Source organism: Pseudonaja textilis, chromosome 3, assembly GCF_049901715.1.
Source record: "Pseudonaja textilis isolate UNSWEBS1 chromosome 3, rPseTex1.2, whole genome shotgun sequence".
Taxonomy (NCBI): domain Eukaryota; kingdom Metazoa; phylum Chordata; class Lepidosauria; order Squamata; family Elapidae; genus Pseudonaja; species Pseudonaja textilis.
The window spans coordinates 113,806,971-113,821,153 of record NC_141992.1 but is presented as its reverse complement, the minus strand read 5'-3'; the positions used below and the strand labels follow the sequence as shown (position 1 = coordinate 113,821,153).

At 37.2% G+C, this 14,183-nt stretch overlaps 1 protein-coding gene across 1 annotated transcript in view; it reads left to right on the top strand.

Moving 5' to 3' along the window:
- ADAMTS16 (ADAM metallopeptidase with thrombospondin type 1 motif 16) overlaps positions 1-9,753 on the top strand; it is an 82,069-nt gene extending 72,316 nt beyond the window's left edge. The window contains exons 22-23 of the mRNA XM_026701010.2: positions 6,252-6,399; positions 8,130-9,753. Coding sequence (XP_026556795.2) covers positions 6,252-6,399; positions 8,130-8,245 — 264 coding nt within the window. The 3' untranslated portion in view covers positions 8,246-9,753. The remainder of the gene's footprint in view (positions 1-6,251; positions 6,400-8,129) is intronic.
- Positions 9,754-14,183: the final 4,430 nt, after the last annotated feature.

Sequence of the window (14,183 nt, the reverse complement as noted above, 5' to 3'; positions counted from 1 at the left end):
TCACGGCCTGGCCATTGAAATTACTCAATTATGGATGAAACATGTAACAGTGATACCCATTGTTATCGGGGCACTTGGTACCATGTCCAAGAATTTTACAAAACACATCATTATTGCTTCCTGCAATAACACCAGTGAAACTGCAAAAAACTGTGCTACTCAGAACATTGTACATCTTAAGAAGGTACTTGGTTGATATCTAGAATGCTGGCAGCAACCCTTATCAACCATTAACACCAATCAGTGGTATTTGTGATGCATTTTTGAATGTTTGGGTGACTGAATTTCATGTTTAATGAATAAAAGAAATAATAATAGAAGAAGAAGAAGAAGAAGAAGAAGAAGAAGAAGAAGAAGAAGAAGAAGAAGAAGAAGAAGAAGAAGAAGAAGAAGAAGAAGAAGAAGAAGAAGAAGAAGAAGAAGAAGAAGAAGAAGAAGAAGAAGAAGAAGAGGAAGAAGAAGAAGAAGAAGAAGAAGAAGAATTAATATATGCTAAGACTGTAAATGTCAGAAGACATCTGATTCATCAATTGGGGAGCAGGAGACATTTTCTTTAACTATTATACTGAATTGGATTACAATTCTGCCATCCTGGTCAGGATGATATGATACATAAATTGTTGACCTTTTTCAGCCTGGAGACTACTGGTGGCAAGCCCTACTTCAGGGCTCCAGGTGGCATATTGATGACTCAATATGTTACCAAAGTGAATAATGAAAAGACCAGGAAAGGTTGACTTGAAATTTCACTGGCAACAATACTTCTAAGGTATTTATAGGATGCTGTCCCATCAGGCTAAACCTTTGGACAGATTCTTTACTGCCTGGCTGCAGACTTCTTATCCCTTCTACCAAAGATTTCTCCCTTCAGCCCACTTCAAGAAAAAGTAACTGTCAAGAAAAAGTAACAACTGAACAAATCTTGTACTTTGCATGTGGGAAAACTGATGCGGAAATTTTCCATTAGAATTTTACTTTTTAGCCAAATCAACTTGTACAAAAGGGGTTACTGAGAAAGGGGGCATATAATAAAGTACAGTAAAGTATCAATCATATAAACAGAATTCTAAATAAAATCAACACAGGAAGCTTAACTGAATTAATTACTTGCTATTTGCTTGCAAGAGAACTTGGATTTTAGCATTTGTCCTAAACTCCCTGCAGACAAATAGTTGAAGAGGGGATATTTGGGGCTATATTTTGGATGCTGTTAGGCAATTGTGTGCTGCTGCAATATTTGAGGAAGACTACTGCTTCTTCAGATTAAGTTAATTATTATTAGTTTGTCACAGAGTCAGCCAGAAGTCTAGACTAGATTTGGCATTTTTAACTACCTAGCAATTCTTTCCCATGGACCTGGGATAGGCAGATATTGTTTGAGTCTGTTAAAGATATCATTGCAAGTAAGCGTGTAAAGCTGACTTTTGCAATTGACTGGTGATTTTGTCAACGTAGATGGTGTTCAAGCAGTGCTCCGGATGTTTTGGGATTGCAATCAAGGAACCTATCACTGATGGTATTCTCTTTGCTTTCTTTCGCCACAGCCATTTAAAATATAAAGCATTAGGAGTCTAACATATAACAATAATGTTGTAAAGATACCATCAACTATGTTACATGTAGCATCATCCTTCCCACTGAGCTATACAGAATATGTGTAGAGAAGCAGGATGCTTAAAGAAAAATCCTAAATCTTGCTCAAACTGAATTTACTCTGGATTCAATTCAAGCTCCAGCTATTAGAGCTTGCTGGTGTGCAGAGATAAAGGGTAGAGAAAGGAGGGTGAAGGATCTCTTGTTTCCCTAGATTTTATTCCTTGCATAAACTCAGCAAAAATGTGATTGGTAGAAATAGCCACAAGTATTCCAGGAGGACAGTGTTGCTAGTTGGACCTAAAAGTAGCAGTGGGGTAAGTTTCCTGGGGAGATTTTGATATCTCCAGAAGTAGAAATAGAAATGGCCCTGTGGGCAGATGGAAGGAGCAGTCCTCCCACAAACCAGTTGGAGTTGTGCGTGTCACCAGTCTGTGAATCCCAATGTTTGGATCCCTCTGATTTAGCTTAAGGTTACCTGAGGGGCAGGCTCGAACTGAGAGGAAAGCATAGCCTGGTGGTGGCTATTATCCACTGGAGGGAGCTCATTTGAATCTGTTCCGTTAGATATTCAATGCTGGAATGCAGATCAAAATCTAATAAATGTCGCTTTTCCCAAGAACTGTCATCACTTGCATTCCCCATTTTTTCAATTTTTTAATATATGAAATAGAATAAGATGCAACACCCTTTCCTATATGGTGTAGGCAAAATTCTGTTAAAGGCTCTGGAGAACCATGTGCCGTTAAGTGAAACATTTCCTCTTGGCAATTCAGCTAATTTAACTATTTTACATGTATTAGTGAATATTTTTTCTTTGAATAGTTTCTATAGCTAATGATCCAAATCATTTTTTCAACATTACGATATATAGCATTTGCTTTTGTAAGTTAAGGTAAGATTTATTTACTTTCAACCTAGAATTTGCAGCTATTTAAACTATTGGGCTTCAAAGCTGCCAAGCATCAAGCAAAGATGAACATTTTCATTCACAGGAAGGCTATTCAAATGTTCAATCTACTATGGGATGTTCAAATTACATTTAAACTATTGTCAGATATAAGAGGGGGACTACAGTCTTGGCTTTCCCTCAGTCGGCCAAATGTTTCATTGGGTTTCATTCTTATTTGCAATAAAGGAGACCAAGTCATATTTGTAAGATATCTGCCAAGTATGAGACAATATTGAGACTTATTCCAGTATTCTTTAAAAGAAAAATTAAGAACAATACAAAGATAAGTTATATTTGTTTTGTTATTCTTAGCTTGGCTTTTAGGAGTAAGTTCTGATTCCAAGATTCAGTATGGGATTCATTTGCACTTTGGGGAGAAAAACCTATTTAATTAGGATTGAATCAAGGTAAACACATGAATTAAATCAGTCTGAGGCCACCAGAAATTATTCTAATATTTTCTCTTTTTGTGGAGGTGGGGTATCAAAGTATAGGATTTCCTTTATAGGAGCAATATGCAATTCTGGAGGATAAAGAGTGTCTAGTTTCAAGGCAACAGGTGCTGCAATATTAAAACCAGATTCTTTTAGATTCTGTTTTCGTTATACTATATACATAATTCTTGGCTTACAACCACAATTAGAACCAGAATTTGGTGCAGTTGTAACTATAGTCATCACATGACCAAACTCGATTTTATGATTATTATTATTTTGGCAGTCACAAAGCAAATCACCTCAGTCATTAAGCACTGATGTGGTCATAAAGCAAATCCAGCTTCCCAATGGACTTTTTTTTAAAAAGGTTGCAAATTGCTATCGCATGGTCACAGGATTCTGCAACCATTTGTAAATGCAATCTAATCACCAAGCACTCAAATTACAATCCTGTTACCCAGTGGGGGGATTCAATTATTTTTACCATCGGTTCGGTGGCCCTGGCTTGGTGGGCGTGCTTTGCACGTGTGCACACACTTTGCGTGCGTGCGCACACCAAATGTGTACTTTGTGCAGATGTAGAGGCATTCTAATTCACCTCCTGCAAGCCTGCATGATCCCGGTCACTTCAGCAGCTGCCGTGCAGCACTCTTCTGTGCCATGCAAAGCAGCTGAGCTTCAAAAGCAGAGGATAAAGGTGAGTATGGGAGCCCGGGTGGGTGGACCCAACAGCAGAGCAGCAGAGAGAACCAGTTTGGTCTCCACTGCTCAGCGCTGCTACCGGCTCAGCAGAACCAGGCAGAACCGGTAAAATACCACCACTGATATTACCTCAAGGTTGGTACGACGGTTCTAAGTGCAAGTACAAACCATAAAACACTTTTTTGGTGGCCACTGTAATTTTGAATCATCAAGTAAACAGTCATAAATTGAGGATTATCTGTAAATTTTGTTTTATTATTTCACTTTATTTATGCTTGCAACATTGTTAACTCTGACCAGAATTATATGCTATTTGCAGCTATAGTTGCTCCAGTACTATTACACCTTCTAACATTTTGAGCAAACAAATTGGGGAGGCATTATGCAAAGGAAGATAGACTCCCATATAAAAGAATCTTCCCCTTTCCTTACTTACTGTAAGTGGGCAATACTGATGGAATACAGAGAGGAGACACGTTTCTCAGCCCATGACAGGGACCACCATACCAACACTCTCTGGCATATCTCTGGTATTGGAAGATCACTGGATGTAGAGGGGAAATGTTGCTTTTCCTCAAGTCATCTTGCTTAGGATCACTGAAAGGATGGAACTGAATTGCTAGGAGGTTGGTTTAACTATGATGAACCTTTAGATTTAGACATTGTTCCTAAATCATCTTCATTATGAGATGTGAGATGAGATACATTTAGAATTCTTTTTAGCAATTTATTCATTTGAAGAATTCTGATTAGAAGACCCATTGAACAATTTTTCATTATTAAAAAATAAGAACTGTCAGTAGTTTGATTCCATCTTTCTCCCTTCCTTTACTTCCCAATCTTGGATTTATTGTTTTTTAAAAATGGAGTTGGCTGTTTATCAACTCAACAGATGGCTTTCTAAAGAATTGAATCATCCCCCAACCTCTTGACTTTGGTCTGATATGAGATTTAGCTTCACCTCATACAATGACAAGTTTGGCTCAAAGCTGCTGACTTTTATTTTGTTATTCAGGGCTCATAGGAATCGTTGCACCCCATGTTTTCTTGAAAGTTGTTGCAGTAGAATGAGCAAAGTTAAAATTAAATAATTCCCCTTCTCTGTGAAATAATAGATTATTTGATCTAAAGAATTCTCTTTAACACAGATCGCACAGAAAACACTACTCCTTTAGACTGGATCAATAAGAAACTTTAAATCTGTCTGAGGCTTCAAACATTACCCTTTTATTACCCAGGAATAAATTTACACAAATAAGCATTACAAAATAATCCTGCCATGGAGAGGAGCATGCAGGTTAACTTAATTTTATATTAAACACTGTGCAGATTCTCCATTTTCATTTCATTCCATTAAAGAAAAACAATGCAATTAAGCAGGACTGAAAGTCCTGGTGTGGAAATACTTAAGGCAGCTTATATCTGTTTGGGAAGGGCAACATCTGTGCCTTGACTAATATAATTTAATAACACTTTTGACTTCCCTCTTTCACATTCTGCCAATGCATTATCCTCATCACCTTTATTACCTTAAAGATGATAATTTTAGACTCGAGATATATTGTGCGATTATCCTGTTTCATTTACAGAATTTCACAAATTGTGACCTACATTTTGTGTTTTTGTGTGTGTGTTGTAAAATAATACTGTAATACAGCAGAAGGGGGATATGGAATAGCTGGCTTGGTAGTACTGTACTAGAAGAAGAGGAAGCACCTGTGTGCAGCAGAGCACTGTGATTGTGGTTATTGTGTCTAGGTGGAGAATGGATACAGGAAAACTGGAGAAACGTTTCTCTCAATTCCAACCACATAGATTTCACAAGAGAAAAGGGATTCATTATTTTTAGGATCCCTGCAGTGTACATTTTGAGGTTTCATGATATATTTGCTTGGAAGGACATAATAAGTAAGCATATAAAAGAAAAGTAGCATTACTTTAACTAAGTAATATCAAGAAAAATCAGTTTAATCTAAGGAGATTCTAGGTTTAGTCATATATTTCCATTCAAATATACTAAGGAAACAGTTGTCAATGATTGACAAATTAGAAATTCTGGAAAAGGCATCCTTTTTTCTTTTAACACAACAAGAATCTTTTTTTCTAAGACAGATGGATACATTTGCTTCAGTGAATATTTCTTTTTCCTCAAAAGGATTCTTTTAGATGTGTGCTAATTTGTAGAGATTTCTTTTAAACCCATGTGATTAGTTGTTCAATATTTGTTTTATTAAGTGACAGCTTAATAGGTTTGCAAATATTAATATCTGAAATTGAACCATGCAGGTACTTTTGAAGACAGCTGGCACTCCAACCAGTAATTGCGCACTCAGGACCTATCTGCCTATCTATGTGATAACATATATAAGATTGAGCTTCTTATGGAAAGGTTTTATTGTGAACAAATAGCTGAATACTGTCCAGAACCTCTTAGTGGAAATGCATTGGTGAACTCAGCAGAGATTTGTGATCCTGTACTGGTTGTTCCACTTCCATATGGAGATCTTCATAAGACTTTCTGTCCAGTTGTAGTTAGCCATATTGATTAACTTTGTTTTACCCTGCAGTGCACAGTCACCTGTGGAGGTGGCATACAAGTGAGGTCTGTTCAGTGCCTAGCAAATGGGAGATCATCCACCGGATGCCTCTTGCATCAGAAGCCCATTGCATCACAAGCCTGTAATATAAACTTCTGCCCTCTTCCAGAAGCAAAAGGTAGAGTCAAACAGTTTTCTATAATTGCATTTTTGTCTTTAAAAGAGCCCTTCCTCAATAGGATATCTTTTGAATGCTACTTGGGAATCATGAGATGTGCAATCCCAACACATATAAAAAGGGTCAGATTGAAGAGGGCTGCTTAAAATTTGGTTCTAGAGATCTTGCTGAACCAATATGATAGATATTGTGAGTGTTCCACGAGGACTGCTTGGCAAAGAGCATTTAGAGACTTCAAGTACAATCATAACTTTCAAGGGCAAATCCAAAACCAGAATCTCAGATAGGGGGAAAAAATGGAAAAAGTAGGTTATGTACATAATTAGCTGCAGAACGATTTAGTTTAAAACAAAGGGAATTAGAGAACATCTTTCTATTATTTGAAGAAAGATGGAGACGATTTTGAGATGAGCTCCCCAACAGGAAAAAAAAATCCTGAGATTCTCCTTTCTTCAAGAAGCTATTTCAGAATGTGAAGATCAGTCTAAAATTACTTTACTTGTCAAGTAGATGAACTTCTGCACAGAGCAAAGTAAACAGCATCTCAAGCATATTCAGAGAGAAAGAGAGATAAATTCATGTATGTGAGCACTTTAATCTTTTCCATCAAGAGATGTACATATATCATGAGAACTGGGGCATGCATGCACACATGTACACACAAATACATATACAGTACGTACACACACACACACACACACACAATACTGACACAGTATGTCATGAGATACATATGACTCATTTTCAATCACATCACAGGTCTGGCAGCTTATTTGGTTGTCTAAAGCAGCGGTCGCCAACCCGTGGGCCATGAGAAAATTTTGGTGGTCCACAGAGAAATCTCACCCCCAGAGCACACACCCCAAAGCAATTAATCCAGGTTGCACAGAAACACAAGGCTGCTCAGCCCACATGGCCCGCAGGAACACTTCCCGCCCACTCACTCCTTACCCAGCAAACTTGTCTGCTAAGTTGCTATTTTTCTTTTTTCCGACCATCATCTGTTCTGCTCTGCCGGGAGATTTAGATTAGCTAGGAAGCAGGAAATGGTTGGATTTCTTGCTTTCTAGTTAAGCACAGCCGAACCTCCCTTAGAACTGAAGGTTTGCTTGCAAGCAAATTCAGTGCAGACTCATGGCAAGCAAATTTGAGAGACTGAGCTACCCGATGGCAGATAGATAGATCACTGAATGATTCTGTGAGCAACTCAATCTGCCTGCTTTGCCTGATTTTGGGTAAAAGTTGCTCTGTTTTTTATAAAAAATTCAATATTTATATAAATATTTATAATATTTACATACAAGCCATGCCCAGACAGTCACATGACCACCAAGCCACATCCACAAATTAGGCCATTCCCACAAAACCAGTTAGTGGTCCCTGGGATCTAAAATTATGAGTTTGGTGGTCCCTGAGGTCCAAAAGGTTGGCGACCCCTGGTCTAAAGTATAGTTTTATGTTTTTCAACAATTCTTTAGCAACATTTTTATTATACTTATGTAATGTTATATCACATATAAGCATTTATACACTTTGTTCTCTTACTTTCATAACCCATTTAAATAAAAACATTGGTCAGTGAATTAAAATATCCCACCTTCCAAGCTTCAAGTAAATAAAAAAATTATTCTAAATGCTACATTTATATTTATTCAATATACTTGGAAAGCCAACTATTCATTCAGTGTAATTGACTACATTCACTGTGTCTTTTCTTTTCATATTTCTAGATATCTTCTGTAAGGATTATTTTAACTGGTGCCACTTGGTTCCCCAACATGGCGTTTGTAGTCATAGTTTCTATGGGAAGCAGTGCTGCAGGTCTTGTATCAATTCTAATTTGTGAGCATCACCTCTAAAATATAAGGCATAGCTCTGAATGCAAAATGAGCTTCACTTCTTAACTGGCACCTGAGCTGAATAAACAAGAGAATCTCAAGAGCGACTGGGATGCTCTGAAGAATCCTTCTCAGCAAGCAATATGACCCCAGGTTAAAAAAAAAATCCCACATAGCCAAGAACTACGTGTATTGAGGAGGTCATATCCCACATCCTTTTCAGTATTCCAATGTGACCTGAGTGGATACCTTGTTCTTAAAATAAATCAAAAGAAGGGGTGCTTAACGTAAACAGGGCATGGTTTATTTCCCCCAAGTTGAATATTATAGGAAGGAAGCTGAAAATATAATCAATTTTTTTCGAGGAGCTGATGAGAGAAGAATGTCTCTGAATAATAACAGGGCTATTGGTGGAGACTGAGGGTTGAGTTTTTTTTATATCTCAGTTTCTCCTGCTCAATAAATACTTTGGGAACCATCCACCAGCAGGTTTTTGTGACGTGAGTCCTGTGGAAATTAGCAAGAGCTATTCCAAGTACACTGCTGTAGAGGAGCATGTTAGTGGGGCTCTCACAAAAGTCCCCAACATTATTGGCCTTGTACCAGCCACTTTGTTGGAACCTTGTAAAGAAGATACTAGAGCTAGATTGCATGATTCATCTGCAGGTTCCTGCTTACAAAGATACGATAAGAATAAATACTGTAACAGATTGCAGCAATTGAAACGTGCTTGAGGCACTACTGCCAATAAATAAAAATTAACTGAAGCTTTTGTTGAATGCAGAGAAAAACAGGGCAAAGCCTAAAGATTCCTTTCGCCTTTTCAGTGTGTGTTGGATAATAAGATCTTTTATATTCATCACTGTCAAATGAGCAATCATATTTAAATGTCCTTATTTTATGCTTTACTCTTAAGTATAAAAAGAGTGTTCTATCAGTGTTACAGAAATGGCTGATTATACCAAAAGTATGTTGTTTGTATTTCAACACAAGGTACTGTCATATTAGATTTCAGCACCAGAATAGCATAATAACCCATGGATTTTTTTTTCCTCTTCTTTTCTGGTTATAATGGCTATTCAGCATAACCAGGAATTATTTGCAAAGTTAGAACTACACAGAACATCAATGTTAGAAAACAGGTGTCTTGCGATTTGAAAGAAAATGTGAACATATAGGATAATAGTTACAGCACTGAGAATTTTAGTTTTCACTAAACAAAGCAAGTTTCTAGTCCTCATGACTGTTAAGGAATATTCAAATGCTCATGCACACAGTCTTTGGTACTCAATGGCTGGTGGAATTGAATAAAATGTGTCTTCATTTTCCAATCCCATTACAGAAATTAATGAAAGCTCAATACAATTGACAGACTTTTTTAAAAATACAAATATGGACTACTTAGATTCACATAAGCAAAATCATCTTTTCTTTGTCCCAAATTATTGGTGCTTTTCTCTATCCAGAATTATTGGTGCTTTTCTTTGTCCAGATTTATTGGTGCTGTCCTCATTTTTTTTTTAAAAAAAAACCTTTTTTTCTTTTTGGTGCTGCCAATGAAAATGGGAATTTGAAAATTTATATTACGTGATATTTAATAAAAATGTTTCAGTATTATCTCTTTATTTATTTCATTGATCATATTGAAAGATTCATTTAGAAGTATATATTTTACCATTTTATTTCTGATACTAAGTTTGCATTACTGTATTCATTTTCTTGCTTCATTTATTATCTGTAAACATCAAATCCCATTTCCAGTCCCACTTCCAGAATCCATGGCAGAATAATACAGACATAGAGACAAATTGAAACATGTTGCTCAGTAATTATTATGGGGCAAAATAAATTGAAGTCATGGGGGGAGGGGTTTATCTTTTATCTAATGGCAATTGTGTATGTATGTAGATGTAAATTCACAAAGACTTGTTTTCTTTAATAAGTACATATAAATATATTTCTTCCTGGAATATTCAGTTCCTACTGATAATTCCTGAAAGTTTGAGTTTTGAAGATTATCTGCTGTAATCTTGCTTTATATGCTTGCACCGCAATCAAAGAAACATCATTCCTCCCAAACTGGTACATGTTAACAAATATCTCTCACCCTGAACCCCACACAAAAGGGAGCTGAAAGAAATTGTAGCTTCCCATCCCATCCAGATAATTACTTCAAATTGTGTTAATTTGTCTTGCTAAGCCATTAATAAAATCCTAGAGGTTCCTGTGAGGGGAAAGATGAAAAGACCACAGGCTGCTCTTCTACTTGAAAGACCTGAAGTCCAGGACTAAAAGGACATGCTAGAAATTATAGCAAATGGCGACACAGACCTGCTCAGCCTTAGGAAAACTAACTCTAGCTTTATTCTGGTTTCAAATATACTGCAACTGAGCCAGAAATAAATCAGCCCAGCTCTCAAATGCACTGTCAATGTTGTGGGATTACCAAGGTCTGGAACAGCACAATTATATGAGAAACATTTTTAAAAGGTATGTGAAAATCTATACTAAAACCCATCTATCTCCTGAGCCTTATTACATATTACATCAAATACGTGGCAAGGGTTTTCGAACAGAATTTATACATTTATGCTGCAGTTTGGTTCTTTGCTTTCTCCATATTATAGAAGCTTTTCATTGAGGGTTTTAAAAAAAAACAGGCAGGATTTGCAGCTGCTTAAAGTGAAAAGATTAAACTAATAAAGTAATAAGATGTAGCCAACCATCTCGAATCTCCTTTTGAACTGAGAAAATTCTACCCCTCATTGTTGCAAAGATATTCAGAGGCCACAGGATTGCTGAAGATTTTCACAGTCAAATTTAAAACTTCTGAGCAGGCTAAGGACTGCAAAATAAATGAAGCAATATCAGACATGTAAGAAAGGTAGAAACAAATGTAAAGACATTTGTTTATTGTTGCTTTTTAACTATGCTATCTTTATTTTAAGGTATTTCAGTTTTCATCAATACCCAGCCTCAAAAGAAAATAAACTTTCAGTAATCATGACCATTGAGATTTAGAAGGCTGCAAAAAGAACAGTTGTTACTTATTCTTTAGGTTACATTTCAACACCTTGCTTAGAATATACAGCAATAGCACTTGGACTTATATACCTCTTCATAGTGCTTTACAGCCCTCTCTAAGCAGTTTACAGAGTCAGCATATTTCCCCCAACAATTTGGGTCCTCATTTTACCCACCTCAGAAGAATGGAAGGCTGAGCCTGGTGGGATTTGAACTGCCAAATTGCAATGGGAGTAACTTGCAGTACTGCACTCTAACCACTGCGCCACCGAAGCTCCATATAAAATATCATATAAAAGCTGGCAGAAAGTGCAGACAAAACTGATGAACCTAACAAATAGAGAATGTATAATTTATATATTAGTCATAAATAGAAATAAATATTAAAGCCACATTCAGCTAAATATAACAACAAACTGGCTTTCCATAGCACGTACACTGCAAAATGTGTCAGAAAATCTATTAAACAATGGAAGTTATAGGAAGGACCCATCCATCCATCAAAACTTTATTTCAGCAGTTGATCAGAAATCCAGTATAATTAATAGAAATCTAATACATAATAAAACAGTAATTTTTATATGCAAGGAAGGTTACCTCTGCGGATAGTTATTTGGTCTGACCCTCATTCTCCATTCCATGTGGTCGGCTACCCAGAATCACACATGCTTGGTGGTTCTGCTTCACCATTAAACCATCTTTCCAATCAGGCTCCATGTTTCCAGTGCCTTTCTCCCCCCACTTGGAACTGAACCCAGATGGACATTTCTTCCAACAGGACATTAAGTATGAAAACCTGTCATAAGTCACATTTTTCAGTGTAACTTTGAACAGTCATTAAACAAATCGTTGTAACTTGAGCATTACCTATGTTGCTTCTTCGTTTAAAAAAAAAAACCCTACCACCAAAATTCAGCCAAGTTTTTCAACATTGGTTCGGAGGCAATTCTTGCTTGATTGGAAGGCTAGAACAGAAACAGTATAAAAATAATGTTTTTTAAAAATCCTACCCACCCACCCCCACCCCCAATGTAAAAGATCCATAGCAGATGGGAACATTAATATAAATGGGCATTTGTGACAAGAGCTACATTTTTATATAACAGCTTTATAATAGGAAAGGTGAAACTATGTGTCCCAGGAAAGACATTTTTAAGATAGTAAGAACAAAGTTCCCATTTTCCATTGCTTAACAAATATATTATCTCTTTATTGTTCTTAATTTTTACTGCTGTGCATGTTCAGTGTTTCTGACTGGTAAAAACTGATCCTTGCATGCAGCTATTTGCTCTTATGGTATTCCATGTAGGAGGCTTGCCAATCTTCTCATTTTGTGCCATGACAGATTGATAATCAAATTTATAATCTCAGCAGAAGATTAGAGAGAGAGCCTGTCAGGAGTCCCATATTTTATTTCTCTTTCCCCCCTCTAGCTTTTCCCTTTCCTTCCTCTGACCTCTAATTCCCTCTGTTCTGCCTAGCAACTGTCTCCTACCGTGATTCACTAGAAGTTTTCTACTGTTCAACATTTCACACTTCTGAAACTCTATTATGTAACATCCCCTATTCCTGCTAAGCTATCCTGCATGAGAAGGGGGGTTTCAGTTTTTTTACTAAATAAACAATACAGTGTGGGAAAGAACACTTAATACTTTTCCAGTGATAGTGTTTTTCCAAAACTATACCACATAGGCATGCACATGTACCCTGAAGTTACTGTTAAATCACATTGGCATAAACATTAGAGACAGAATCCAGATTTCTTAATTTTTCCATACAATGAATCCAGTAGGATATTAGAAGAAGGTTACATGCATCTGGAAAAAGGGCTAAGACGCTGTCTTAATGTTGCTTCTCTAAATTGAAATTAAAGTATTCTTGCCTGTTTTACTCTCATGTTGCTCATGGACTACATATGGTCTGAACCTCCTTTCTGCCAGTTAAGAACCTCTGGGCAAATTGGTAGCATATCTCTCTCTCTCTCTGTGTGTGTGTGTGTGTGTGTGTGTGTGTGTGTGTGTGTTAAAATCCATCTTCTCTTTAAAATATAAGATATTCTGTAGGTATCCGTATATGTGTGTCTATGCATATACACTTACATGCATACCACACATAAACAAACTTATGCAGCAGAAGTGGCATTCAGCAGGTTCTGACCAGTTCTGGAGAACCAGTAGAGGAACTTTTGAGTAATTCGGAGAACTGGCAAATACCACCTCTGACTGGCCCCACCCACATCTATTTTCTGCCTCCTGAGTACCAGCTGATTGTCTGGGTCTTCTTTTGTTGCCCTGCACAGGAGAATGGAGCTGGAAAGCAGGTTAGTGGAGTGGGGAAAAAATGGGATTTTGCAATAACCTTCCCCCAGGAGTAGGGAGGGAATGGAGATTTTACAGTATCCTTCCACTGCCACGCCAACAAAGCCACACCTACCAAGTCAAGCCATGCCCACTCAGCCATGCCCACAGATCCTGTAGTAAAAGAAATTGAATCCCACTACTGATATGCAGATACATACATACTAGCCTGTACAGTAGTCTTGTTTGCATGTATACGCTCCACGTTCTGACACCTGGCTATTAGACTGGAACCCAGTCCATCCCTGCTGAGGTGATTCAGAGGCACTTTGCCTCTGAAGATGCCAGCCACAGTTGCCAGTGAAATGTCAAGAAACTCTGAAGCCCAACCCTTACTTCCTGTTTTCCCATCAAAAATTGATCCAGTGCTATTTTGAAATAAATCATGATCTCACCTCTGTAACTGTCTGAGCAAGGTATTAGAGAAGCTAATTTGAATTCAGAGGCCTTGCTGGCTTGCAGGCATTGGTTTAATATTTATATTTACATTGGTTTAATATTTACTACTCCTTCAGTAGTAGTACTATACCTAATCCATGATGACTTTGTCCTCCACCATATTAAT